The sequence below is a fragment of the Hippichthys cyanospilos genome, chromosome 1, assembly GCF_059441005.1.
Source record: "Hippichthys cyanospilos isolate Australia breed blue-spotted pipefish chromosome 1, RoL_Hcya_1.0, whole genome shotgun sequence".
In the NCBI taxonomy this organism is placed as follows: Eukaryota; Metazoa; Chordata; class Actinopteri; order Syngnathiformes; family Syngnathidae; genus Hippichthys; species Hippichthys cyanospilos.
In genome coordinates this window covers 24,621,163-24,647,810 of record NC_142369.1, presented here as the reverse complement: position 1 = coordinate 24,647,810, position 26,648 = coordinate 24,621,163, and the positions used below count along the sequence as shown (strand labels likewise).

At 41.3% G+C, this 26,648-nt stretch overlaps 1 protein-coding gene and 1 long non-coding RNA gene across 3 annotated transcripts; both read right to left on the bottom strand.

The window, feature by feature from the left end:
• Positions 1–174: 174 nt before the first annotated feature.
• On the bottom strand, positions 175–6,110 carry slc14a2 (solute carrier family 14 member 2). Its single transcript, XM_088427566.1, has 9 exons — positions 5,980–6,110; positions 5,078–5,249; positions 3,672–3,861; positions 3,379–3,507; positions 2,013–2,205; positions 1,743–1,890; positions 1,284–1,418; positions 1,153–1,202; positions 175–1,064 (listed from the first exon to the last, which is right to left on the bottom strand). Exons 1-9 carry the CDS (start codon positions 6,001–6,003, stop codon positions 681–683), a joined length of 1,425 nt encoding a protein of 474 aa, XP_088283692.1. The 5' UTR covers positions 6,004–6,110; the 3' UTR covers positions 175–680.
• Positions 6,111–23,555: 17,445 nt separating this feature from the next.
• Positions 23,556–25,552, bottom strand: LOC148429783 (uncharacterized). 2 transcript variants are annotated; one of them, XR_015867140.1, is made up of 2 exons: positions 25,239–25,552; positions 23,556–24,575 (listed from the first exon to the last, which is right to left on the bottom strand). It is a non-coding gene; the product is annotated as an uncharacterized LOC148429783 (long non-coding RNA). The 2 variants fall into 2 exon arrangements; XR_015867142.1 differs by having other exon boundaries at positions 23,556–24,504.
• Between the last annotated feature and the right edge of the window lie 1,096 nt (positions 25,553–26,648).

The window sequence follows — 26,648 nt, the reverse complement described above, 5'->3', positions numbered from 1 at the left end:
ATGATGGACTAACAAAGATGGGCTGGCCGCGGGCGAATTACAGAGTGGCAAAATTTACGCGTGCACTTTTGTGTGTATATACATATACTAGGTCTACATACATTGGTGCAATAGTTACTGAAAGAAGAGAACAAAAATGGTTTATAGTACACCATATGGGGCCTTTTGAAAGAATTGTGAAAAGGAATGTTTAACTTTTACTTTGTACATCACATGCATCAAATATCACATGACTAGATAACATGACAGCCTAACAGTTCAGAGTTGGCAGGTTCACCTCCAGCTCCGGCACTCCTGGTGTGGAGTTTGCTTGTTCTCCATGTGCCTGCATGGTCTTTTTCCAGGTATTCTGGTATACTTCTGCATTCCAAAAACATGTGTTGTAGGTATATTGGGCACTCTAGTCTAAATTGTTCTCAGGTGTGTTTGTGAGTATGAATGCTTGTTTGCCTTTGTATGTACTGCAACTGGCTGGCAACCAGTTTGGAGGGTACCTTGCCCACTGCCCAAAGACAAACAGACCTGTGACCCTTGTGGGGACAAAGACAATGGATGGATGGATGGATGGATGGCAAACTAAAATTTGGTAAGGATTTGGTGAGAATACGCCCTGATACAGTAAAAAAAAAAAAAAAAAGTTACAACATTTCCACCATTTCATTCTCTATCGCCTTGCTCTTTTATACATAATCTGTCAGCATTTCATCTGTTGGGTAGTCTTCTGTGGTTTGTTCCTCCCCAGTATTCCACCGCGCGCTCTCTGCTTCAGGCTCCGTTTCAATTTGTGCAGTGTTGCCTTCTTCCATGGCTCTGAGGTTGAGTCTCAGCTCTTCTTTCTCATCCCGTATGACCTCATCATCGAGAGCTCTCTGCTGCTCCTCTTTCTTTTTCTGCTCTTCCTCCATCTTCTCCTGCTTCTTCATTTTCCAGAAGAAGCAGAGATTTTTCTCTGGGTAGGTGACTTTGGCCAGTGGCAGCTTAAAGATCTTATTGGTTTCTGTGGTGATGAGCAAAAACGTAAGCGCAGAGAGACAGAAGGGCCACGTGCAGGCCGGGAGACCAAACTGTGGGCAAAAATATGGCCTCGCAGTTAGTACCAATGTAATCTGAGTGAGGTTCATATAATGTGGATTTATGGTTTGGAGAACATACTGCAGACATGATGTTGGCAATGGCAGAGCCCAGGTATGCACAGAAAAACCCTGCAGACAGAAAAGATGTGTATGATGAGGAATCATGACACTTATCAAACCTCAGACAATCGGATCGGGATGCCAACTCACCACAAGCGATAGCAAGCAGGTGCACCTGCCAAGTGAGAGCATAAAACATTCCGCCAATTGCAATGCAGGCCAGCACGCAGTTGTATCCCCACAGGCCAAAATAAATCGCCCCGAATGGAGCCGCCAGAGCCAGACCTGCAAAGCGCAGCAAATTGCAAATCATAATAAATCTCGACGGCCAACGGTCAACATCTACTTGCGTTGCTCACAACATTTGGCACACCATCATTGTCATCTTGAGAGATGTGCATCCCTGAATCAAATTCAGGGGTGAATCTTGGGTAGCTAAGTCCTACCTAACAGCATAAACAACAGTGAGCTAAAATGTTATTCAGCAACGACTAATTATGAGGGTCGTTGGTAAGGTGGTTGAAGGTCAGACATGTTCCATCTTTAAGTGCCCCCAAATGGCCTGGATATGCCCATGATCAAAAGGCTGAATTTGTTGGCCAAACCTACCTGAAAGCATTCCAATTGTAGACCCAAGGACTGCGTGAGCGCAAGTGATGGGGGAGGAGATAAAGAGTGAGATGATGAAGATGCCTCCCGTCCAAGGGTTGTCGCAGCCGTAGACCTGGCCTATCCCCACGGGCACGGACATGAACAGCTGTATGTCCGCAAGTAAACAAGGACAACTGGAGACGCATTTTTGGACCTCCCACAACCAATGTGAATGTTCTGACATTAAAGAAGCAATGAGATGTTGCTGATTTCCAACGTTTGTCTGACCTTGGCGACATCGATTTCCTCCCAGGTGATATTCGGCAGCTCCGTGCGTGGTTGGATGAGGACTTGCGGGAAGTGGTGGTTGTAGTGACCTGTGGCCACCATGTGGAGACACACCAGGATGTTGAAGGGCAGCGTGAACACTGGCAGATCCCAGCGACTGTTAATGGATGCCAAGGCACTGGACAAAATTGGGCTGAAACAAACAAATGCAGATAGAACTTTAAGAATTTAATACCAAAGTAGCACCGAGCAACATTTACAGTATTCCTTTTATTCCTTTGTCACTAATAATTTTCAAGCTACAATATTTTGAAATACTGAAACAAAAACGGAATACTGTACTTTAGTGATAAAACGCAGACGCCTAAATTGTTAACTACACTTTTATGTGGCGAACGATTTGGACATTTTCCCTACTGAATGGACATAGATTTTACCATACGCATACACATGGCCTAAACAACGAGCTTGCTAGACTAAAAAAAAAAAAGGATATCAGAACATGACCCAAGTAAAACGCCGAAATCCATTGGGACATGGGTCACAAGTCTCAAAATCGTTTTGGTTAAAACGGGAAGGTCAACTTAAAGAACACTGCGAGAGAAGTACCATTCTTGCAGCCATTCACACCTAAGGACAGTTCAGGTCGTCCAATCTACCAGCCATTAGGGCTGCACAATTAATCGAATTTGAACCGCAATCACGATATTGGTTGCCAGGATTAATTAAGATGATCCTCGTCGATATTAACATTTAAAAAGCTGACTTGTCAAACATACATGTCAAATCAAGCACTTTGTTATCCTACCACCAGGGGGCAAACGCAAGCTTTCATTAAGCTTAATTAAAGGGACGCAATCGTGCAGCCCATGTATGTTTTTGGAATGTGGTAGGAAGCCGGAGTGCCCGGGGAGAACACATAGGCATGGGGAGAACATGCAAACTCCACACAGGAAGGCTGGAGCAAGCTAGAATTGAACTCGGGACCATGAACAGTAAGGTGGACGTGCTAACCACTCTTCTACTGTGCTGCCCCGTTCAACTAGTTACGAGTCAATATTTCATCAAAAGGCGTATGAAATTAATTCTTGTCGCTTCAAGGTTCAAGTTGGTCCAATTAAACCTAATGAAATGGATTCATTAGGAGATTATGGGGCTTGTCTACCTATGGTTGACATATTGCCATTTTTGTGCCAACTGTTCTTATCTCTAATTCAGCATGTTTGCACATCTTGTTACATAAAACTGGCTTGACTACATTTTGAGGATTGACGATGATACAGCATTATGTAACAGTCACACTTTATTTATTATTATTTCTGCAATATTTAACCTGTCTGGGATGACACCGACTTGAACATCTTACCACATCATGGACATGAAGATGTTGGGCAGCAAGAGCCACCAGTACCAGTTTCCTGCATTGGAGAAGACAGCCATCAGCAAGCCCACTAGGATACCATTGTAGCCATACAGGCCTGCAGCAATTGCACCCCTGAAAGAAAAAAAAAAAAAAATCATGATGACAAACCAAATGGGTCCATATATTTATAAACGTACGCTCCCAATGGGGTTTGCATTCACGTGACTTTTCTTACTGCTATGAAACAAACATCTTGCGCCGCTTTTTGAAAAACGAAGATAAGTGAGGTGAGGAACCTGCTCTGCCGAAGAATGAGGGCTGAAACGGTGGCAAAGAGAGTTCCCACAAAGCCGTTCAGCGCCCACCAGTAGTTCTGCAGGATGAGGCCGGCAAAGATAATGAGGCCGCTCAGCGGGTTGTTAACAAACATGACCTGGGCAGCCCCACGCAGGACCCAGTCCAACAACTGGAGCAAGAAAAACTGTTCTAGAAGACAAAAGAAGATATCGTGGTGATGTTATCTTACAACAGCTCAAAATTTCAAAGCTCGTAAGATCACTCTTCGCCCCATGCGGGTGTCGCAGCCAAGCTTAGCCAAGCTCAGACGGGGGGGGGGGGGGCAACATGAACCTTGAAGCGACAAGAATTACCCTGGACAGGTTGACAGGACAAGTCTGGGCTACCGTTCAATCACCTCAACATTTACAGCTAAAGCCTATTCAAAGTCTTCAATACATTTAAAATCCATCTCATGACAGACAGGTTAGAGCAGGCAGGGGTCAGCAACCTTTAACATTCAAACAGCCGGGAATGTTGGAAAAAAAAAAACCCATACATATCTATGTATAGAGATAGATAGATATAGATATATGAAATCAGTTGTGCGTTAGCAGCTTTGGTTAACCAAGGTAGTACCACATTATTTTCAATCAAAGAAACAAGCAGACCAAACCAACGTCTGAATTCATCTGTATGTGTAGTCGCATTTTTTTTACTCTCCCAAACCACAGAGAGCCGCAACGTGAGGATGAAAGAGCCACGTGTGGCGCCGGAGCCGCCGGTTGCTGCCCCTTTAGTTAGCCGTTTCTGTTTCTGTGATTTAGGTGGAAAGTGGACTACCAGAAGTAAATAATTATGCAAGGACACAGAAAACAGGCAATAAATTAATATAAGTTGGATACAAAACTCTTAATGAAAATTCAGACAAAGCCAAATGGAAGCAATAGCAAGCACATTGAAATATCTGCACGCTCAAAGAAGTTTGGCTATGGAGTAACAGAAACAGAATTCAGACCTCCAATATGCGCCACTAATTTGCATCAAAATAATGAAATCAACACTGAAAATCACATTGGCTGGTCAATGTAATATGTAGTATTCTGTTTCTATCATCACATTTATAACCCTGGATCACATGCGTACACTTGTGGTCTATAATATTCAAATGAGCAGTCTTAAATTAGATTGAGAAGGCATTCTAACTGTTTACGTGCCTCTGTACAATGATTTTTTTTCTAAATTTTTCTTTGTTTCAATATTGTTCAAATGGCGATTTGCTTCCTTATTTTACTTGTTCTCACACTCTCACACATACACACGATGCACTTTAGGTGGCCAAATCCTACGGAGCATTGAATTTATAATGATCAAAATCGTATGTAGAAATTCAAAAACAAATGACATGCGTTGAGAATAAACCCACTTTCCATCCACTTTGCAAAAGCTGGCATGTCTCCGGCGAAGTAGGAGACCCCCTTGAGGAAGCGAACTTTAGCCCGCTGCAGACATGCGGCCCCGGCATTCTGGGCTGGGGCCTCGGACTGCTTGTCAGTCTCCTGCTTCAGGTCAAGCTGTGCCATCAGGGGTCGCGATTCCTGCGGCGACAATTCCAAAATGAACTTTGTTCACGTGTAAAAATCTACGCGGCAATAATCACTGAGGATTTGCGTACGCGCACAAGCGGCAACGTGAGGCTCACGCAAAGCTCCGATAATCGCATCAGTTCTCTCAGGAAAGGGAGCAGTCGGGCTTAGTTTTATAAACATATTGTATCCAAAATGATTGGTTTTATTTTAATTTTTTATTGCGATTGTCAGGGATGGTGACTGATAAAAATTACTTACACAATTTGAGAAGGTTTGTTTACCGCTAAATACGTAGGATTATTATTTCAGAAAGCAAGCATTTGATCTTGTCCGAGCGTTCTCATTAGATGACGCGGATGAATTCAATGTTATTAAACCACATACGGAACATCAAAATGCAACAAACAAAGCAGAATAGTTTCATAGGAGTTTCGATTTGAACTTTTTGCATGCATACCGGAGCAAGCGAAACATGATGATGATGAATGTTTGGACCGTCCGTATGATCAATGATCCTCTGAAAAAGCTACGCCACGCTCCCCTGCCGTCTGGATACAAATCGCCGGAGCTATCAGTAACAAATCGAGCTTCCTCCAGTTACAAATGACTCATTGTCAATTTGTGGCATGTTAAATCGCCCAAATGTAGGACGGATCTTAAATTTGTATCCTTGAAATAAAATGAATAGTAAAAGAATGAATAGTAGAAATAAATGACTGAATGGCTATAGACAAATTACCTTTGTAAAAGGTGATCCCGGCATATGTTCAAATGGTCAGGAGCTTCATGGCTTGCCACCCTGGTAAAAATCTGGCAAAGGGTTTTAAATCCTTGCGCTAAAAAGTAACTCCTACTTTCCTCCCTCCACCTCTCTCGTCTCACCCTCTCCCTCATTTAGCTCATCATCTGCAATCTTTGGTCATCTCCGCCCCACCCGAGTCCATCCAACGAGATAAGCTTCACGGTGTTCAAGTATGCGCAGCACCATTGTTGGCTTACGTTCTGTTTTGTTTTCATAGTGTACATAATTCACCTTTGTTAGTTAGACAGAGTAAACGGCATATCCTGCGCAGTGGGTATTTTCTGTCTAAAATTATGACATGTACATAAATCATCCGGCAGTCACTCACTTAACTTCTGAACGGAGTCAGTGGGCGGGACACCGTTGTGATTTTACCTTTAGTCGTCTTTATTTTAGGAGAAAAGGAAAAAATAAAGCCTTCTAGTTCATGGGCAACAGTTTGCAGTCCAGATCTTTCTTGTCTATGAATGTCAAAGGTTAGGGAAGAAAAACGTGAAAATGATTATTTATCGTCACGGTAAAATAGGGATTTCAAACATAGTGCAACAAGTAGTGCTAAAAGGCCAGTACTTGCCAGAAATTCCTGCTGCTCCTTCATTGTTGCTGCGCAGCCTCCATGATCACTTTTGTCCTTGTCCATATCCGCATTGCAGCGGCTGGGATAGGAACAGAACCTTCCTGGGACAGCTTGACGGTAGCCAGCAAGCAGACTCCCTACAACTAATTGATTATTGATGAATGAATTAAGCGCTCGCTCACCTGACTTATGTACTTAGTTAACTTACTTACCTAACTTACTTAACTACTTACGTTGCTGACTGCCAGACAGACTGACTGACTCACTCACCTAACTTATGTACTTACTTACTTACTTATTTAACTTACTCACCTAACTCAGTAAGGACATTTCATTGGCAACATGGAGTGTGTGTGTGTGTGGGGGGGGTGATGCTCGCTGGGCACAGATGACCCCAAGGATGAGAGCGCAGTGCCGCTCTCATTGCCAAGTCTTTGAGGGAGTTAAAAATCTTTTGCCATCTACAATTTTTTTAAAAATCAGATCAATGTTTTATACCTTTTTCTTCAGTTTAAAATATTTTAAGATTGGTGCTCCCGTGTTAATGTTCCAGATCAACTTACACTTATTATGTATTGATTTAATATTCTGTTATTATTATTATAGTTAATTTAATGACAATTTTACTACTGCATTAAAGGCGTGTTAAGGAAATTCAAATGTTAAAAATACGTATTTTCCATCGCATAAAGGTTCAAGCAATGGTTTGATGTCTGCAACGAGCCATGACAAGTCACACAGACGATCACAATAAGCTTATTTAGGAATCTTCAACAGCCCGAAACCCAGGTGGCAAACTCAAATGCTGCATTCGAGGAACGTGGAAAGATTCCTAACAGTATTATATGTTTTTGTTTGTTTCTTTCTTTTTTTTTTAGTCAGGGCCTTTTCTTTCCATGTTCAAAAGGGGCGTTCAAATACGCATTTCCTTGTCAGAGGGGGGATAAGTCCGAAGCCACCTCTCCCTCAAATGCAGCATATGGCGAGTGTAAATATCAAAGAGGCATTTGACTAACGGAGAAGGCTCAGCTTAGCTATTGGTTTTCAAACCTACCCAACGCGGGCTTCAGTTTTACTTGAAAGGTAACAACGGCAAAAATACACTCACTGCATGTGATCATTCACGGTTAAGACACCAGCGATCCATCAAGGGCGCATTTATGCGTAAGACTTGATGATGTCGTCATTTAGTGAACAATTTGTAAATTGTCTCGTGTACCTTAAAATAGAATTGCCTGCAAGGAAGCAAATTAAGACTCTTGTACCATTCAAAAGTTTGTCATTCGGACAATTTCCTATTTTCCACGAAAACACATCTGAGATTCTGGTTTGTCAATGTAAGTTTGGTGGGAGGGTTGCGGTTGTCAAAAACACTACAAAAAAATAAGGGGAGAGGGGACTCTTCTTTTCCAAAAACAAGACACCGGACCTTTGAATGATAAAGTAGCTGCCAAAATGTGACCCAGTTAAAAGAGTGGTTTCCACCGAGAAATTGACCCGGCTCGACTCTCCTTTACTCGCTTTTTTTGATACCGACTGTTTTGCGGTTCTCAAAAAATACATCGTTTCCATTGACGTTATTGACTCTACACTACTCTTAGAACCGGGAAGGTTTATTGGTGAAAACTGGGCTTTTGGTGAATAGAGTAGAGCCAGGGAGATTTCTCGGTGGAAACAGGGATTTTGTGGAATATAGTATAGAGTTGATGACGTCAGTGGAAATGGCCTACTTTTTGAAAAACCGCAAAGCGACAGGTACCAAAAAGCCAACAGAGTAGATTTCTTGGTGGAAACTGGGCTTCAGATTACCCCAAAAGTCCAATTATTTGCCGATGGAAGAATTCTCAGATTTCTGTCCCCTCAATGAAAAGCCAGCGTACCGTTCTTAAACATTTCTGCTAACTGGTGAGGGATGTGGGGGGAACAATTTAGATGCCCCATTTGACATGGTGACCCGCATCCTGTTTCGAAGTCTATCTGACCATTTGTAAGTAGCGAGCCATCCTGGAAAATGCGACCACTTCTTGTAGCATGGCAGCATTTTTTTTCCTTTGACCCCTGGTCACAGACTACATTATTTTTCTTCGCAATTTGCCCCCTTTATCAATTTCATTCAGCGGAGGTGTCCAAGCTTTGGCTCGGAGGCCATTTGCAGCCCACCATCTACATTTTGGCGGCTCGCGAAATATATGAAAATAGTGGCACATTTTTACATGACCTACAATGCTGTTTAATAAAGTCATAAATAAATAACGAAGAAAACCCTAAAGTGCCTTGGATTTCCATTTTAATAATAACTACAGTACATTATATAGGCAACGTGTAATTGCTTGATTGATTTATTTTCGCTGTGTTTATTAATATAAAAAAGTGGCCCGTACCACTTTCTTTTCTTCCACATACGGCCCTCAGGGAAGAAAAATACTGAAATCGCCAACAAAACAGGAAGGTTATTGTCTCCCTTATCTGCAATCTTTACATAAGCATTGTAACGTCTAATGATACCCAAAGAATTTAAAATATTTCCTAAACAAAATCGCATCCAGCTTCACTGTTGGCTGATGCTGACATCTGCTGAAGAAAACCAGGAAGCGTCATGGTCATTTCAAATTGACCCACCTGTCTGTTTACCTGGGCTGTGGACCCTACACTTACCAAAGCAAGATAACACATCAATAATGCAAATGCTGTGCAACAAACTCCAGAAGAAGATCTCACAAGAGTAGCGAATTGGAGGCACTGGTCTTTTCATACACACAGCTCACTTTGAAAAGCCGAAAAATATGTGTGCCCCCGCGCCTTCTTTGCGGTGTGTGCGTGTGTGCGGTAGGGGGGCTCCAGCTTCAGTCAGAGTCTTTGGAACCTGATACTGGATGACTCTCCATCACAAGAATGTAAGTTTCCTTCTCTTGGAGCATCTGGCGAGACGCCCGGCCACATCTCCATCTGTGTGTGTTTGTGTGCAACTTGTTACTATTTGCCCCTTTTTCAGAGCCTCTTTCAGAACACTGAGACATTCTTTGCGCTTTCTGGACCTTTGCTAACCTAATGTCAGTTTTGTTTACGACCTTCATGCTGGTTTTATAGTCACCACAAGGCCTAAGGCAAGGATGGAACACAAGAATGTGCAACTCTCTTTCTCGGGAGGATTTCACAAACTCATTGCCGTTTGTTGTATTTTATTTATATGATGAAAATTAGTCAAATGGACTCGGCACATTTTATTCTGACACAGCAACCGTATGATAGTAGCAATGTTTGTTGCATTGTATTTAAATCATAAATGCAACTGATAGAAACCAGACCTCTGTAAAGGCCAAACTGTTCTTGGTGGTGGTTTATTTTATTCCACGGTGACCAAAAGGATCACATCCATACATTTAGTCAGATACTCAACAAAATTGACCTATGCACCACCCCTCGTTTTTATGAAAAATATGTATGGATTCTAATTATGTCAACTCCGGGAATGTTCGGCATTGCCATCATTAATAAAACAAGGAGTATTAGGATTTACAGTTTTAATTAGTTTCTTTAAGTTTTTATTTTTTTAAAACATTTCATTTGAAGCAATCCCCTGTGAAGTTGCAATAGTCTTGGTCCATCTTCTGATCAGATCAAACGCTTCAGGGCCGTTGGAACAAGTGGTAAGCCCTTGACTGGGAAAAAATGAATGCCCGAAAATCCCCCTTAGTGTATGTAGTTTAGTAGAGCTCATGAAAATGAAAATATGAAAATATCATGAAAATATATGCACAATATCAGTGCAATAACACAATAAATGAGAGCAATGCGGGTGTTGATAGTTGCTTGTGTTTATTGTGTTGATAGTTGTGTGTTATGTGTGATTGATTAGCAACGGTCCAGTGTGTAGCAGACCATTTTGCAGAAAGTCAGCCATTGGACTGGCGGTATGTAAAACGGATGCTTAATCTTGTTATTATTGTACATTATTGGATAAATCTTTGATCAACTCTTGCTGAATGTGTTTTGTGTGTTTTGAGATGCACGTCCGCAGGTTGGCCACAGAGGGCAGTAACGCTCCACCTACGGACCTGATGAGCGGCTTGCTTTTGCAAACCGAGAACAAAATCACTTTCAAGCAAGAAAACACAATACTATAACCGCAATTGGAACACATAATAACCTCATTGAACCGAGAGTTTTTGTGTGTGTGTGTGTAGTGAAAAGCCATGAAGTTCACTTGAAGTTATGGCTTAGATAACTACACAAGTGCAGGAAACAACAGCCTGAGGGCCCATCCTTTCAAGATGAAGGCCTGTTTGAGGTTTATGACTTTCCATATTTTAATGAAGAGCGGACAGTCTGAGAAATATTTTGTTGTTTGTGTTTTCACAGAAGAATCAATATGAAATGAACTTAAGCCTTTATTAATACGCCAACCTAATGATTGACTGCTGCTCCGTTCTGCGTTCTCGGCAGGAATAGAGATGGAAGGACACATGTAACCAAAATAGAGGGTTTTTAAAAAAAATTTTTTTTATACATATACATTCAAACAGTTCATTAAAATCCTTGCATTAACATTTTCTTTTTTTTTATCATCCACCAAAAATGTGTTATTTTTGAATATTCATTACTTTCTTATCACATGTCCTCATTTGGGTGCAGGTGAGCTGGAGCCTCCCATTTGATGAGAAGTGAGATACATCCCAGAACGGTTGCCATTTAATCGCAAGGCACAAATACACAAATTCTCTTGAAGGCTTGAATCGAGGATCAGGTTTAGGGTTCAGGGGTTGTAAGGGAGTTTTCCATATTTTGAACACACATTTTATTTATATTCTGGACTATAAGGCGCACCGGTATATAAGCCGCAGCAGCAGAAATTGAGCAAAAATAGAATAAAATAAAAAATAAATAATTAAAAAACAAAAACATCTTTTGCCACGGATAAGCCGCATTGGACTATAAGCCGCAGGTAAATATGGTGGTAATATTAAACTTAAGTTTTCTTTATACATACGCTTTTTTTTAATGTTGCGACATGTTTTCGTCCCCTCTTTCCGGTATTTTCCCGGCTTTGCAACAAAAACAACTGTCATGACCCTAGGGGCTTGGCTGTATTGGTGTTGTTTTGCCTCCATCTGCTGCCGTTTTAGGTAAATGCACTTATTTACTATTGTCGTCAAACTGCTCCCATGCTCCCGTGCATGTCACTACATTGCTGGTGTGCTATTGGTTGGCGTCGTCTCACGGAGATGCTGGTCTGCTATTGGTCGGCCTCACTCGTTTCAAAATGGCGGAATGGTAAAGCTTTGTTCGATTGTGAGTGGTTACAAAACCGTATTTATCGTGCATTTTACTGCATAATTCTAGTTGAATGGGGTAGCCACTGGTCCCAAGATTGCTAGTGATGTTAAAGAGAGAAAAAGACAATTTATATGGAAAGGAAGCTGGATATAATCAAGAAATACAAAGTTAGCCTAGCCTAGGCTACCCTTACTAGGGAATATGGGCATAACAAGCGCCACTCAAAGGTATATAAATACTTTCTATATGTTTGATTTATGATGTTTTCTATATACGTAGCACTTACTACTGTACTATTTTGGTACCAATTTTTAATATGAATGTGCAATTTTGATGTTTTTACCTGGGGTTCTCATCACATTAGCTATTTAATAATATATTTTAAAAATCATTTTGAGCACAGCCATTCAGTTCTATTTCATAGTTGTTCCAAAAATTGAAACCTTGAACAGATATACACATTTGGTTGCTGGTGGCTAACAAAAAACAAAACAAAAAACAACAAATAAGCCGCACTGAGCCGCAGGGCTCAAATCATGAGAAAAAAGTCACAGTTTATAGTCCGAAAATTGTGGTATATATATATATATATATATATATATATATATATATATATATATATATATATATATATATATATATATATATATATATACACAATGTATATATATATATTTTTTTCATGATGGGCTACAGCACAGGGGAAAAGGATTGAAAGATCATTAAAGGGGAACCTCTGCTATTGGCTGGCAACCAGTTTAGAATGTCCCCGCTTACTGCCCAAAGACGACTTGGCTTGAAAATGGATGGATGGATATGGGAACCCCAGGACACCTTTTGAGACAGAAAACCCTCAAAAGCAAATGATAAAATGTACCTGCAGAGATCCCGAATTGAGGCCATGATGGGTAAAGCGATTATTATCAAGTTTGATAAACATCTGCTGTTCCAATTTGTGTGTCTCGTCCTATATTTGGCAAAATGCTATGCCGCCATCACAAATTCTGTGATGTATTTACATTCTGGATTAATAGGTTGAGGCACACAAGTAGTTCTTTGACTTTGATTTTCTTCTAACCCTAACCCTAACCCTAACCCTTTTGGGGCACCCATACACTTTGCAAAGGTGTGAGGCATGATGATGATTGTGAACTGTATTAATTTTTTTTTTTGGCTTAATATTGTGTGTCTAACTTCTCTAACTCTCAAACTCTAACAAATTTGAAAGGCAATAGGTAGTGGTTTGCTTACACTGTGCAGAGGTCATGGGTTCGGTTCCAGCTCTTGCCTTTGTCGGAGGAGTTTTCGTGTTCTCATCATGCCCACGTGGGTTTTCTCCGGGTACTCCGGTTTCCTCCCACATTCTCAAAGACATGCACGGTAACTGTATTGGAAACTTCAGATTGACCTTAGATGTGTTTGTGGGTGCGAATGGTTTTTGGTCTGTGTGCCCATTAATTGGCTGGCAACCGGTTCATTTTTGAGTTTCTTTTTGAGTTTGTGTATTGGTGTCTTGTTCCACATTTAGTGACACTTAGTTACTTTTCTGTAGTTGTTGTTGTTGCAATTCAAAAGCTACTTTTAGTTTAAATAGACATTAGTTAATGTTGTAACCAGATAGTTTCATGGAGCAAAGGTTTTAGTGCATGTAAATTTTTAATAAACAATTGAGGGATGCATCATTGCAGTCATTTACATTCATGGAGATTAATTTTTAGCCTGGAGTGGGGAAATTGTTTTCTTTTTTTTATATAAAACTTGATGTGTACAAAAATGTTTAGCACCTATTATCCATGACTGATGATGAACGTTATAATACATTTATTTGAAAATCCTCACCCTTAGTTGAGTGGCGAACTTGTGGCATAGCGATTGGTTTTCAGGATTAAAATGTAAACGAAAGCAAATGAAACAGATTTTAGTTGACCCTTTCCCAGCAGTCTACACTTCTGGTGTTCATAAAAGAAATATTTTCTCATTTGTGACATTGTTGTGCTATTAGTTTTGCAAACTGACGAATTGGCAGAGAAACATTAACTTTGGCAAGACTGCGGAAAGAGAAAACATCATGAAGAGTTTCACGTTTCCTAAATGAACTGGGAGGATTCGTTTTCTCCCTTTAACTTCCAATAAACTTCCCACATAACCAAACATATTACAGCAGCTCATGAATGTATGCACATGCATGTGTGTGTGTGTGTAAAGACAAAGGCGAAATTGTTCAGGCTTTTTTCATCCTCATTGCACCTTTCACTTATTTATGTTGCTAAACTTTCTTCCTCACCTCTCTGGCTTTCTGCTGACATTCTCATTCAGTGCGCAGTATGTAATCAATGTTTACACGCTCGCCATCCATCACTTATGACGTCTACCGAGGCTCAAACAAGATGAGGGGAACTTCAGAGGCTAAGTAAACATCTATTATAACCGCATGCTGATTAGGGTGAAACAGTCTGGATGAAAGACAAGACTGGATGATTGAGCTCTGGTGGAAAATCCATCTTTGAACTGCAAAGAGCGACGGAGGCAACGTGAACGGAGGCTAAACACTGAAGAGGAGGGTGAAGCCAACTCTTAGCTCACACAGAAAAGTGGAGAATGAAAATCAGACAGAGAAATTGAGAGCAGACAGTCGACATGAAGAGAAGGAGAAATGAGAAGGCGGGAGAGAGAAGAAGACAGAAAGTGGTGGATGATGGTTTCCAGCTGCATGGCACTCCTCCAAGGCAACACACGTGCGCGTGCGCACGCACACACACACACACACGTTCAGTTGAAGACCATCGGATATTGTAAGTCTCTGTGACATGCCTGCTTGGACAAAAAGACAGAAACATTTTTGGAACTATAAGATGTTGAGAAGAACTATATTTTATATTACTACTAAATGTTAATTTAGGGGAGCGGTGTAGTAAATAATTGACCCAAACAAATCCAGGGAATTGCATTGGCCACTGTAATGAAATATATCTATGCATGAAAATGCAGCCAATCAAAATAAAGTCAGACGACCCATAAGAACATGACCTAAATAGAAATGCAAGTCGCAGCAAAGGAGCACAACTGAGTTAACCCATTGTCCTGAATGCTTTCTGTTGGTCCCAAAAAAGTGCACATGGAAACATTGCAACAACAAAACATAGCGATCAAATTACTTGTGACAATTCTATGTTCTATTATATATTCTGAAAGAAAGAGTTAAAGAGGAGACCAAACCCATCCTCATACACTTTCTCTTACGATCCCTGTCTCACTCGTTGATATCTTTACTATTAATACTTTTGCACCCCTGTGGTGTGACTGACTGGTCAATATCTTTTGGTCCCGCCCCCTAGAGGCGTCACTTATAATTGTGTGGCGTCGGTTTACAGTATATTTTGTCCTGGCAGCAGTTTGGTGCTTTTTGTTTCTTTTTATTTTTGCATGTGTGTTTTTTTTTTTACATTTAGATCCATGTCGCTTTTGTGTTTGCATCTCATTTTTTGCACATTTTCTTGCGCTTCATTTTTGAGTCACAAAAGGAGTGCAATACACTCATGTTCACGTTCCATATTTCGTTTTCTTTTTTTGTTTGTTCAGTTTAATGGCCAGCAGATGTATTCCAGTCATTTACTCTAATTGTGGCTCACTCTTGTGTTTGTGCAAATTATTGATAGATTACTGCATAGATTTGTGTTATGTCACTGTTTCTTTCTTTTGTAACACTAAGGAAGCGGATGCCTTTAAAAGACAGCCTGTCAAATATAAAACAATTGCTGTCTCAAAAATTTAGTTTTTTTCTGACAGTATCGATTAAAATGTTGCATTATTCTCTTTATAAGGATATTGTCCTTTTTGCGATGCTTGTACTGGACCCGATTGCTAGGTCAAACACTGAATAGTGAAGACCGCCTGCGGGTGCTGATGACTGAGTGGTTGTCCTGGATATTTTTGCCTAGCTAACAACTAGCGCCACGTCATCCAAAACAGGAAAAATACAAGAAATTGTTGTACAGTTGAATCTATTCTAATATAAGAAAAAAACAAACCAAAAAAAAAGTAAAAATATACAATTTAAAATGGCTAATAAAGACTTTCCAAACCATGTCTGAGACAATCTCTTGGGGCCCGTATGGTGCAGCATACAGTATGATGCGCACAAATGTGCATCTGACATCTGTTTGAAAGTCAGTAAATTAGCAGGTTTCTGAAGCTCCGCTCGAAAATAAACTGCTCACCCACGGTGAAACATAACCACAGAGCCAACACGCAAGCTGACATGAACATTAAATAGTCAAAATTGGCATAAATTACACGGAGACAAGTCCCGGCCTGTGCAACACATGACAGATTAATGCTGGTCTTCGAAATTTTACAGCATACAAACACTGACAACAAATAAAACATGGCGATAAATGACAGCAATACTGTATGTGGCAGTGATGTTTTAGCACTTAAAAGACAGGATCACTTGTCACTGTCTTGTTTAAAAAAAAAAAAAGAGCGCGGAAATGTTATGACATCGATGATCAAGTGAACTCAGAGCGTAAAATACTATCATTAGAAATTGTCTGAATTTAAAGACATGACTTACTGCTTTAGGTTCATTTTAAACTGAAGTATGTAAGGAAGTAAGAGTGCACGCAAGGTGCAGTTTCACACAAATTCTTGATGACATTAATAAAAGTACAGTATTCCTTAAACTAAAACCATATCTTATTGTAGATGACAGCGGCACCGTGTTGTTGCTGTCGCTAGTTCACTGTGATGCAATGCAGTTTTACAACCACGATAAAACAACACGGCACTCTGCAAAAAGGCTGCCTTAAACAACAGTCTATTTGCTTTGAAATAAGTCATTGTTTGGGTCGTCATGATGTTATAAACTAGTTCCTACTTCTTTTACATAGCGATAACGTTTGCCTTTAAATTCCATTCGCCCATCGTATATATTGCATGTCCATGCAAGAGTCGAGAGTGGGTCAGAGCCTACTGGCCGACAACGCGGCCCAAGTCTTACGTCGTTGAGTAACTTTACTTTTCCGTTCACAGTCATCATCTTCCTTTTTCTGTTTACTAGATGAATTAGAAGGCGCGGGACATTTACGAGCAATTTCTAGTGCAAATTTTCAGCAGAGTGAAACAAGCACATGGCAAACTTGGAGGCTGCATGATACAGTACAGGCGTTTCTGCCAATCAGCTTGCTGGGCTGATGTTACTGAGCCAATGGAATGCAGTGTTCCCTTGCCACTTTGCGCTTCATGTTTTTATTTTATGGTAATAAAAAAATATGCCATATTGCTGAAATACAAGTTCACTATCCTGCGCAAGCCATCGCAAGTCATGTCGCGCCTGGAGCCGCACGCGAATCTTGCAGGACTGCCCGTTAGCTGATTGACTGATTGTCTCGCTAGTCTTGTTCACGCGGTTGACTGTTGAGTAACCTCAATTTTATGTCTGTCTATGAGTCAAGTGAGAGCCTCTCCTCCATCACCCACACAAGCCTCTTTGCCTCTCTGATAAGGCAATGTTGCATTAATTATATTAAAATAAGTATGAAAGTGGCAATGGTTATCGATTTTGAGTATTTTGTCAATGCATTTGATTAGATTTGCAAATGCAGAATTTTTGATGCAACTATTATGTTGGGTGTCATCAGATGCAAGTACTCTTAATTCGTCCACCGGTAACATTTCAACACATTTCAACCCCCCCCCCCCTTACAACCGCCATTCAAGAGTATATCTTCCCTAGGTGTTGTATTTATGATAAATCACGTTCTAATATCTTGCTAATTGAAATGGCGCTAACACTAAAAGTCCCAGTGACCGTGGGTCACTCCCAGGCAGTTTGATGATTCCTTAACAGCTCCAACAAGGCCGGAGATGCTTAATCCCTGTCATGAGTCAGTAAAGCCGACTGATGTTTGACATTCTCGCAGCTTCCTGCTCTCGCTCCCTCCAAGCCTCCATCTCGCCTTGAGGCTTTGTCCGCTAAGTCAAAACATTGGCAGCGCCCGTATTTTAATTCCTTTCTCAAAACTGTTTTCCCTCATCTGTTTTCCATGTGACCGTGACCGGAGAATAATGTTATTAGGGGTGAAGCAAAAAAGAAAAAAGAAAGTCATGGATCAGATGAAGCTTGAGGTGGTGGCGCCAAAAGATCCCCCCCTGGCCCCGCCCCCGCCCTTGTACTATAGACAAGCAGCGTTTCGCCGTGAGCCAGATGGTCCACGGAGGCTTTGGGAGCGCCATCTTCACTTGTGAGCAAATGATTATCTGTGACATTTCAATACGGCCTTGAGTCCGAGCTTCCGCAAAGGCCTCCCGCTCCATTCAATCTAATGGAGAGCCTCTTTCACTGGGTTTACCCCCCCCCCCCCTCCACATAAGCCCCCTGGATCAGCGCCCGTCAAAATCAACTCAAACAATGTACAGTGGAGGAGCGCTTCCACCGGAGAAAAGACACCAGCATGTAATGACATTTAAGCCCTCAGACACACACTTGAAGTGACTGTAGCCTTTTTCCTGGTGCGCTTGGCTCGCAGTGGGAGATGGGCCAAATCCCCCGAGCGCGGCACGCAAAATTAACATCATACGACTCGACTGTGACCATCAGGCTGAGTCTAGTCAGCCGTGATTGCTCACTTAATTAATGAGTGATCTTTACATTCACCTCCCGGTGGCTCCTTCTCAGCCCGGAGTGTGTGGGCGTGTCCTTGTGGAGCCTAACCTTCAGCGGTTAATTAATCAATTAGAGTTGAGCGCAATACTTCAGTCATCCCTCAAGCTTCACTTTTCTTATAGACGATTGCTTGCCTCCAACTTTTTAGGGACGCTGTAGAAGAAGAATCTCATCCTGTTTGGTGTGAAGGGTCCACCCCTTGGAAAAATGGCATAAAGGCTTCATGCCCTGATTGCAGTTTTTGTTTATGTCGTATTTTTTGAAAAATACAGACACATTCCACAATATTTCCCAATCAAAAGCAAATCCGAACACAGCGGGTCGGTGTGAGCGCTCATCTGTTCGAGTAATGGAATTGACTTTTTATTTTTTGCTCGAATTGCAGTTACAAGACCACTTTTCCACGTTTATTGCTACAGTTTCAATAAATGTATTTGAAACGGAATTATGTAATGATCAGTTATTTCAAAGCGTAAACGTCATGCCATTTTACATGCCATTTTGATCATCCTTTCTCTTTATTTATGTGGGCCAATTCTAAAACTGCGCCCCCACCTCGGTGACGACCAATCACGGGTCAGCTTGTACGCATCACATGACCAAACTCATTTTAAACTGATGTCATTTTCAGTCAATAGCAAGTGACTTGCTTTTGATGCTTAGTTCATGTTCCACTTTTGCAAAATGAATTCGAATTAGAGGAGAAAGGCAGAATTATATACATTGAATTCTAAAGACTTTTTTTTTTCTTGACTTTTAAGTGTGGAGTCCCATCTCATCACCAAATTTGAATTGAAACCGGCACGGCAAAGGTGAACAAGTATCACACCTTCTTCCTTTCTCACTAGCTGCCAATGCCATGGCCAGGTGTCCAAATAGGTTAATTAATCTGTCAGTCTGAGCTAGGGATTAGTTGAACCCCCAATAGGTGAGCAGACTCCATCCCTGTTCCAGCCAACACAAACACATCTCCGTCCAGCCCTACACAGAGCTCAGCGTCTACTAAACCAAAATATGTTGAGCTAAGTCAAACCGGATCAGTCGATCCACTGATGACCGAGAAAGGTTTTTACCTCAACCTCCAATGGGCGGCAAGCAACAAACGTGAAATAACCTCGGCAGTCTGAAGGTTCCTCGTTTACGCGCTCACAACACACAAAATCTTACATGAACACGCATACGCCAAAGCATCTGCTCCAACTCTCAAGAAATTAATGAGATGGCATTCACATTCCACTCAGCCCTGAAAAGTTTGTGATTCTTACGTCTCGCAGTGCCAATAACTTACCTGCTCTGCTTGAAGTAAGTAATGCACAATATAAAACAACCTACGCAGTACATTTTCAGAGTGGAAACCGGATCCTATTTTGCATTGTTGGCTGCCTTGTTTCTCACACTTTTTCCAGAGATGGGCGCGTCAGAACATTTTGTCGGTCCGTCATTTGTCATTCACCTACGGCCGGGCTACCTATCTCGCAACCAGCCTTCTGAGTTTAATCATGTATGGAGGCTGAGCCATGATTGGCCATTACCTGAGAGCCGAGCAACAACTGTATGCAATTTTTAGTCAACAGCAGGTGGGATAATGGCTTCTCCCAGAAATGGATTAAAAAAGGGTGGATTTTGCTGCTTAATTCATCTTTCACAAACACAGCATTAATCAGAATGCCTTGTTTATAGTTTAAAAAAAAAAAAACTCAACTTCGCCTCTAAGCAGCGTCAAGGAGCCCTTAGTGTTACATGAGTTAGGGGGCAAAAATATTCAAGATCAGCTTGTAGAAAACAAAACAAGTCCTTCAATTCCACCAACAATGAGTCACACGGGATACTCCTGAGGGTAGAAAGCTTTACAAATGCACTCCAACGATCTTTAGAGTGATCTTTTTTTTTTTTCCATTTGAAACTAATTTAACTCAGAACACAGCCTAAATTGAGTATTTTTGTTTGAGAGTCTTAGCAGGGCCTACAAAGAGCTTGCAAGATCTCCCTGTGCTTCTTGTCATGGCAGTCTGGACTCAAGGAGGACTAGAACTCCAATTATTGACATTAACACCATACCAGCGATTGATCTGTGCAAATCTGTTCCCGATTGAATCGCTGACAGTTACCGAGCCGGGGGGCGCTGTCTCACATGCACATGTACACACATGGACACACACACGCACACGAGTGTTGACACAGTCCAGATGTTGGCAGCCATGTTCCAAATGAAAGAAAGGCAGTCGGCCAACAACCTCGCCATCAAATGGTATGTTTAGAATAATACTGTTCTGAGACTCGAGACACATGCGTGAGCGCACACACACATATACACGCATGCATAAAGTGACGCACGCAAGAGTCATTTCAAAGAAGGAAAGGGAATGCACCAAACGAAAGCCGGAGTAGCACAAGGGGTGCTACAGAATGTGTGGCAAATCAATTGATCAAAAGAGACGCTAAATGATTCCCGTGGCCTTGTGTGAATCCGTTTCCCTCTGCGTTGTTGGCCAGGAAGATATGAGATGGAAAAATAATGTTGTGTAATGTGCTTCGTACGGCTAGAAGGAATAAAGTAATACAAATAGACAAATAAAAAAAAGTTCCCAACCAAAGAGCTATTTTCCACAAAAGTTCTAATCGTGTTTGGGACGGAAAGTGGCGCGACCAAACGTTCAGCTTTTTATTGGATGTTTGTCCTTTTAGTTTTGCTTATTTTTTCACACACCTGGTTATGTTTCTTTAAATTAAATCAAAAATCTGAAATAAAAAATTGCAACGTGTGTCCTAAAAGTGTCTTTTTCTCTCTTTTTCCCAAAAGTATCGAAATGTGACTGCTGCAATTATGTAATGTGGCTGACAAAATATGAAATATGGCAGCTCAGTGGTGAGCACACCCACCTCACAGTTGGCGTCTGAACCCAGACTTCGGCCTTCTGAGATTTTGAGCCGTTGGTCGGTGTGAATGTCAATGCTTAATTGGCTATATACTGTAGTATCTTGCAGCTCACCTGCGAAAATGTGGACATGGTGTATAAACATTGGTCGAATGGAAAAAAATACATCTTATTTGACCTTTGTTTTATACACTGTTTGTATTTTTATTTTCAACTACGCCAAGGACTTGCATCCTTTCTGTAAAAAGTGCTCCATAAACAAAATGTACTTACTTGGTTACTGATTGCCATTAAGACATTTTTACATGTCTTGCACGTGTAAGTTTTACCACTAGCCACAAACACATTAGTGAATCGGAAGGCCACAAAACAGTACTTGAAACCCATTTTCCCTTTGATCCAGATGGAAAAGTTGAAATAATGCTAGATTTTATTTTCTTGATGTTTTCATTTGAAAGCTACATGTACCCGTTGCCCCAATGAAGGTGTAATGAAGTGTGCAGCAGTGTCTTGCTTCATCAGAAGTGTGTATGGGGGAGAAACACATTGAAAAACGAACCTGGGACTTGAAATCATTTTTAACACAAGAGGGCTCCCTGTGTGTCACATCATCTCATCCACTAAGAGGTGTGTGTTCACTACGGGGTTCCATTAATAAAATATGAGTGTATCATATAATAGACTTGTCTGCCAAATTACAGGAGACAAGAGATGGCTTATTAGGAGATCTGTAGGGGAGTGGGAAAAGGGAGAATGCGCAACTGTGAAAGATGGAGACTCAAGAAAAAAGATTTGGTGGCTTCGTCTCATCAAAAAGAGTCATGTTGTGAAGCCCTTCTTGTGCTACAGTGGGGAAATACGCGGGGACGACACACAGCGTCAGCGCCGTGAGCTTTCTCAAAGATGCCATTTTTACCCAATAATAGCAAACGTGTATTCACAAAACTTTTGCACAAATTGTTGCACATTTCTGCTATTTATTTTGTATGTGTAGTGTACACAAATTTGCCTGCAAAGAGCAGCTCTGTCTCCATGGCAACAGAGGCCAGCATTGGTATTTGATGCCACATGAAAATTTAAGAAGCAATGAGCTCTCTTCCAAGTCAATACATGGTCCTTTATATTTACTGTAATTATTATTTCTAGCCTTAAATGGTGATATCTTCCAAGACACATTCTTTCAAATAACTCCTTCCTCGAATTATCTTTCCTCTGTAATGTACTTGATTTCAAACCACAACAAATGGAAAGAAATTACTTTAATTTAATACCGCTCCCGCTTTGTGCACCTTGGGGCAGGATGTCACAAATGCCGCAAATTTGTTGAATATTTTCCAATACTGGACTGTAAAAATGAGTAGAATAAATATTATTTCAACATCGCTGTCAACGAAGATTTGCGTCACAGCCTGGGATGCATGCTTCTTTTCACTGGGCATGTATGGCAAGCAGATGAGATCATCCAACCCTATTTGTTTGTTTTGAGTTATGCCGTGTGCATTTTGACTGCCGCTTTTTACGCCTAGCGATGTCCGAGATGGCGTGGAGAATGTCACCCTAAACGCCCAGCAGCGACGAAACTTATTTTGAAAAACACCAGATGCCATTTCGCTGGTCAAAACCGCATCTGGCGCCATTATAGACTCCAGACTAACTTTTTATTTTTCGGATGCCACTAGGAGGAAAAAGCGGCGTAAAAAGCGGCATAACTCAAAACGCATACGCCGCAACTCAAAACAGACTCGAATTAGTGTTGTATGCCGTGTTTGATACGGATTATGGATCCCAAAGGGAAAAAGGCTCCTCTGAGGAGAACAGAGGATTCATTCATTTGCTTTCATTGCCAAAGTGGAAGGATCGCCTGCATGTTTGCTTTGTAATGAGATTGTGTCAAATGCAAACATCTTACAGGCCCGCCGTTGAGAAGCTGTCCAGTGATGTCTGAAAACAGAAGTCACATTACACGGGTAAGAACACAATCCTGTCATAGGCACATATTTGGTAACAAATTGTCTCTTTTCATAAAGGGATTTCAGATTGGGTTAATGTTGTGCTTTGCTGCTCAGGCATTCCGTTTTGTTGTTGTTTTTTTTTTTTAATCCTCAAAATAATAATGACAACAAACATCTGATTCCTTTATTGTTTTTCTATCATTCCATCAATGCAACAAAAACAAATACCCGTCCATTAATATTGTACTGAAATTTAAACCTACAGCACCATCGTAAAGCAGAGTATGAGGAGTGTATTCTTTCCAGGATCCAAGCGCTGCCTGCAGGCAAAATAAGCATTCAATTGTCCATCCTTTTCTTCAGTCGCTTGTCCTACTAGAGTTGCTGGTGCGCTGATGCCTTTTTGGGCACTTTTGGGTAGTAGGAAGGGAACACCTTGAACCGGTTGCCAGCCAACCGCAGGGCACACAAAGACAAACGAATTTGGATCATAATCACAGACATCTTTTTGACAGTTATCTTACTTTGTACTTTCTTTGCTCCTGCCAGCCTGTAAGCTAGCTCTTCTCTCATGTATAATGCTCAAAAATTGGCCACATGGGCCACAATGACATGCTGGATCGTCATAAAGTCTGCTTTTGACCATAGTCTGCCGCAAATCGCAAATCAAACTTTGATGCACATAGATCTCAAGCATTTAGAAACTACATTCACGTAGAGTAACTCCAGATAGGAAGAAAAAATCCAATCCCTAATAACTCGAATATTTGCATGGCGACACATGAAAGCTGAAACCTGATTGGACAAAAACAAAGCAATAATTCAATACATAACTCACCAATGCCTGGAAGCGGTCAAGCTACTACGTTATTTCATGTAAGTTGGAGACTTTGGAGGCACTGACGGAATGCTGAGTGTTATTGTACAACACGAATACATGTGAGGACTACTCTTCAAAATTGCGGTAGGACACTCACAGGCCCGACAGAACCAGAATAGGATTGAGCACTTGTCCACTGGGTGGTGTCTTCAATCACTGCTGTAGGCGTGCAGAGGGGAGAGGAAGGGGACGCTACTGTAGGGTAGGGGTAGAGAGCACTGTTGCCTGCTCAATCGGTCCTTGGAAACACAAGCAACAGAGATGAATGACGTCTGTGCACAGTGACAAGGCAGCGGCTTGCTGAGTTTGCCTGAAATACAACATCATCCGCACTGAATTTATGGCTCCCTCTTTTTGCATCCGCTAGTGTCCCGCTAGCATCTCTTGCATTCAGTAGTTACTCGAAACGTGCAGCATAGGTGATGCAATCTATTGTAATGAAAGTGAGAGTACATAAGAGAAGCTACATATGGTATGTTTCTATATCCTATATGAACTAGTTACAACAGCAAGTTCCACATTACGGCGTATGATCTTCAACTTTACACTGTTTGGACAATACTATTGGAAACACCTGGAAATTTACAGGAGGAAACCTGGTTCTCCAGGTCGACCGCACCAAACACAACCAAGAATGCATTTCCGGAGCTTGTTTCATCATGGCGGAATGCAACCAGCTTCAGCCAAACTCTTCTCACAGTTGTTTTGGGGGCATTACAGTTAAATCCATTTCAGTTTAGATGTAAAAAGGCTTTAGGGCTCATTGAAAAGGACAAAAATCATTTTTTTTTCTTTGTCCGTTGCTTGGAAAAAAAGCACAGTAGTCACATTTATGTTTTCCCGCATACCAATTATCATCTAAAGTCAAGATTCCTTTTTTTCTGTGAAGCTCCAGGTGCTGATTGTGCCACCATCTCTGATTGTCTAATTTATGATCTATGCAGTTCATGCATAGGTGTGAGGTGAAACTCACCTTGTTTCAAAACAAATGAGAGAGAAGCTTCGCAAGCATTGCGTACGGTCGCTCCGTTCGTTCTTCCATTGGCCTGCTCGTGTTTGGTGTCTTGTGCAAGAGAGGAGAGCAGAATTTCAGCGCAGTCCCTGACTTCCGTCAGAGGGGGAGAGTTCTTTTTTTTTTTTCCTTCACCAGCAATGCCAACGGTTCCATCAACACCACAGAAACACATTTGGGCAGCTCACCCTGCAACCATGGCAACAAGAAGAATTTTACTAGTGGGCTGCAGCCAATGGAGCTGCGTTTCCCACTCCGCCGGGTCCAATAGGAGAGAAGCCTGCAGCCCGGCCCACTTTGAAGTAACAGTGATGGGCTAGTGCAGGGAGGATTTAGAGGTGGAGGCATGGCTGTCGTGCAAGTAAGAGAGTAAGTTAAGTGTGTGCGTGTATCTGAGAGAGCGCCATAATCTGATGAGAGGATTCTCTCTGTCGTAAAGCTCCATTCACTCCAACCGTCTGACATTTAGTGTCAGGCGTAAAGAGCACTTGTATAAACAAGCGCAGCAGAAAGCACCAAAGCGGCCCCGACCGAAAAAATACTGACGTGCGCCTTGATAAGATGTCAATAAAGTCATTTATTATTTCACACAATGGATAACATGAACAACTTCAACGGTAGTTCTTCTTAATAAGTGCTCAATGCAGCCAGCCAACAGAAGGATAGCAAAAGAATGAGCTTTTCTTTCTCAGGAAAAAGAAGTTAAACAAAACAAAATACCTACAAGATCATGAAAGATAAACATGACCAAAAGCATGCCGACAGACATGGATATACATATATATTGCATGTATATATGTGCTTAAAGACATATATCTGTATGCTAGCAAATGCAAATACAAAATATATGTGTAGACTTACACATACATACCGTGAAGAATATATGCATATGCATGCGCATCTAGTATTTACTCTATATGTCAAATATTTGCAGTTGGTTTTTAATATTCATACAATGTACAAAAATGCTTCATGAATTAAAAAATTCATTACAAAAAGAAAAATATCAAACCATGTACAAGTGTTGCTCCAAATTCAACTTTCGGCTCGTCTAAAATACATATGCATACAATCGAGTTGAGCATGCGGAGAAAGGAAAGCCACTCTAGAAAAAAGTTCAAATTCACTATGTATACAAACTAAAATATGCCCTCACATTGTGCTCTAAAGAAGTACGTTTATTGGTTTTATCACTGATTCATCTGCACTTTATTTGCGATGCACCTGCGAGGATCACTACACACGAGGCTCCTTCTTACGGGACCATCGAATTTAAGGGGCAATTACTGCGATTTCCCTGCTTAGCCGCGAACAGATTACTGGCATGAAAAAAATCGGAGCCGCTGGTCAACATACATTACAGCGAAGCGT

Bases quoted from the DNA above. Each gene is read 5' to 3' on its own strand.
- slc14a2 (XM_088427566.1), bottom strand. From the start codon at position 6,003: ATGCCGGGATCACCTTTTACAAAG. The intron at 1,891-2,012 runs GTCAGACAAACG...GCGGACATACAG, and splicing joins AGGAAATCGATGTCGCCAAG to CTGTTCATGTCCGTGCCCGT. The intron at 1,203-1,283 runs GTGAGTTGGCAT...TTCTGTCTGCAG, and splicing joins CCTGCTTGCTATCGCTTGTG to GGTTTTTCTGTGCATACCTG.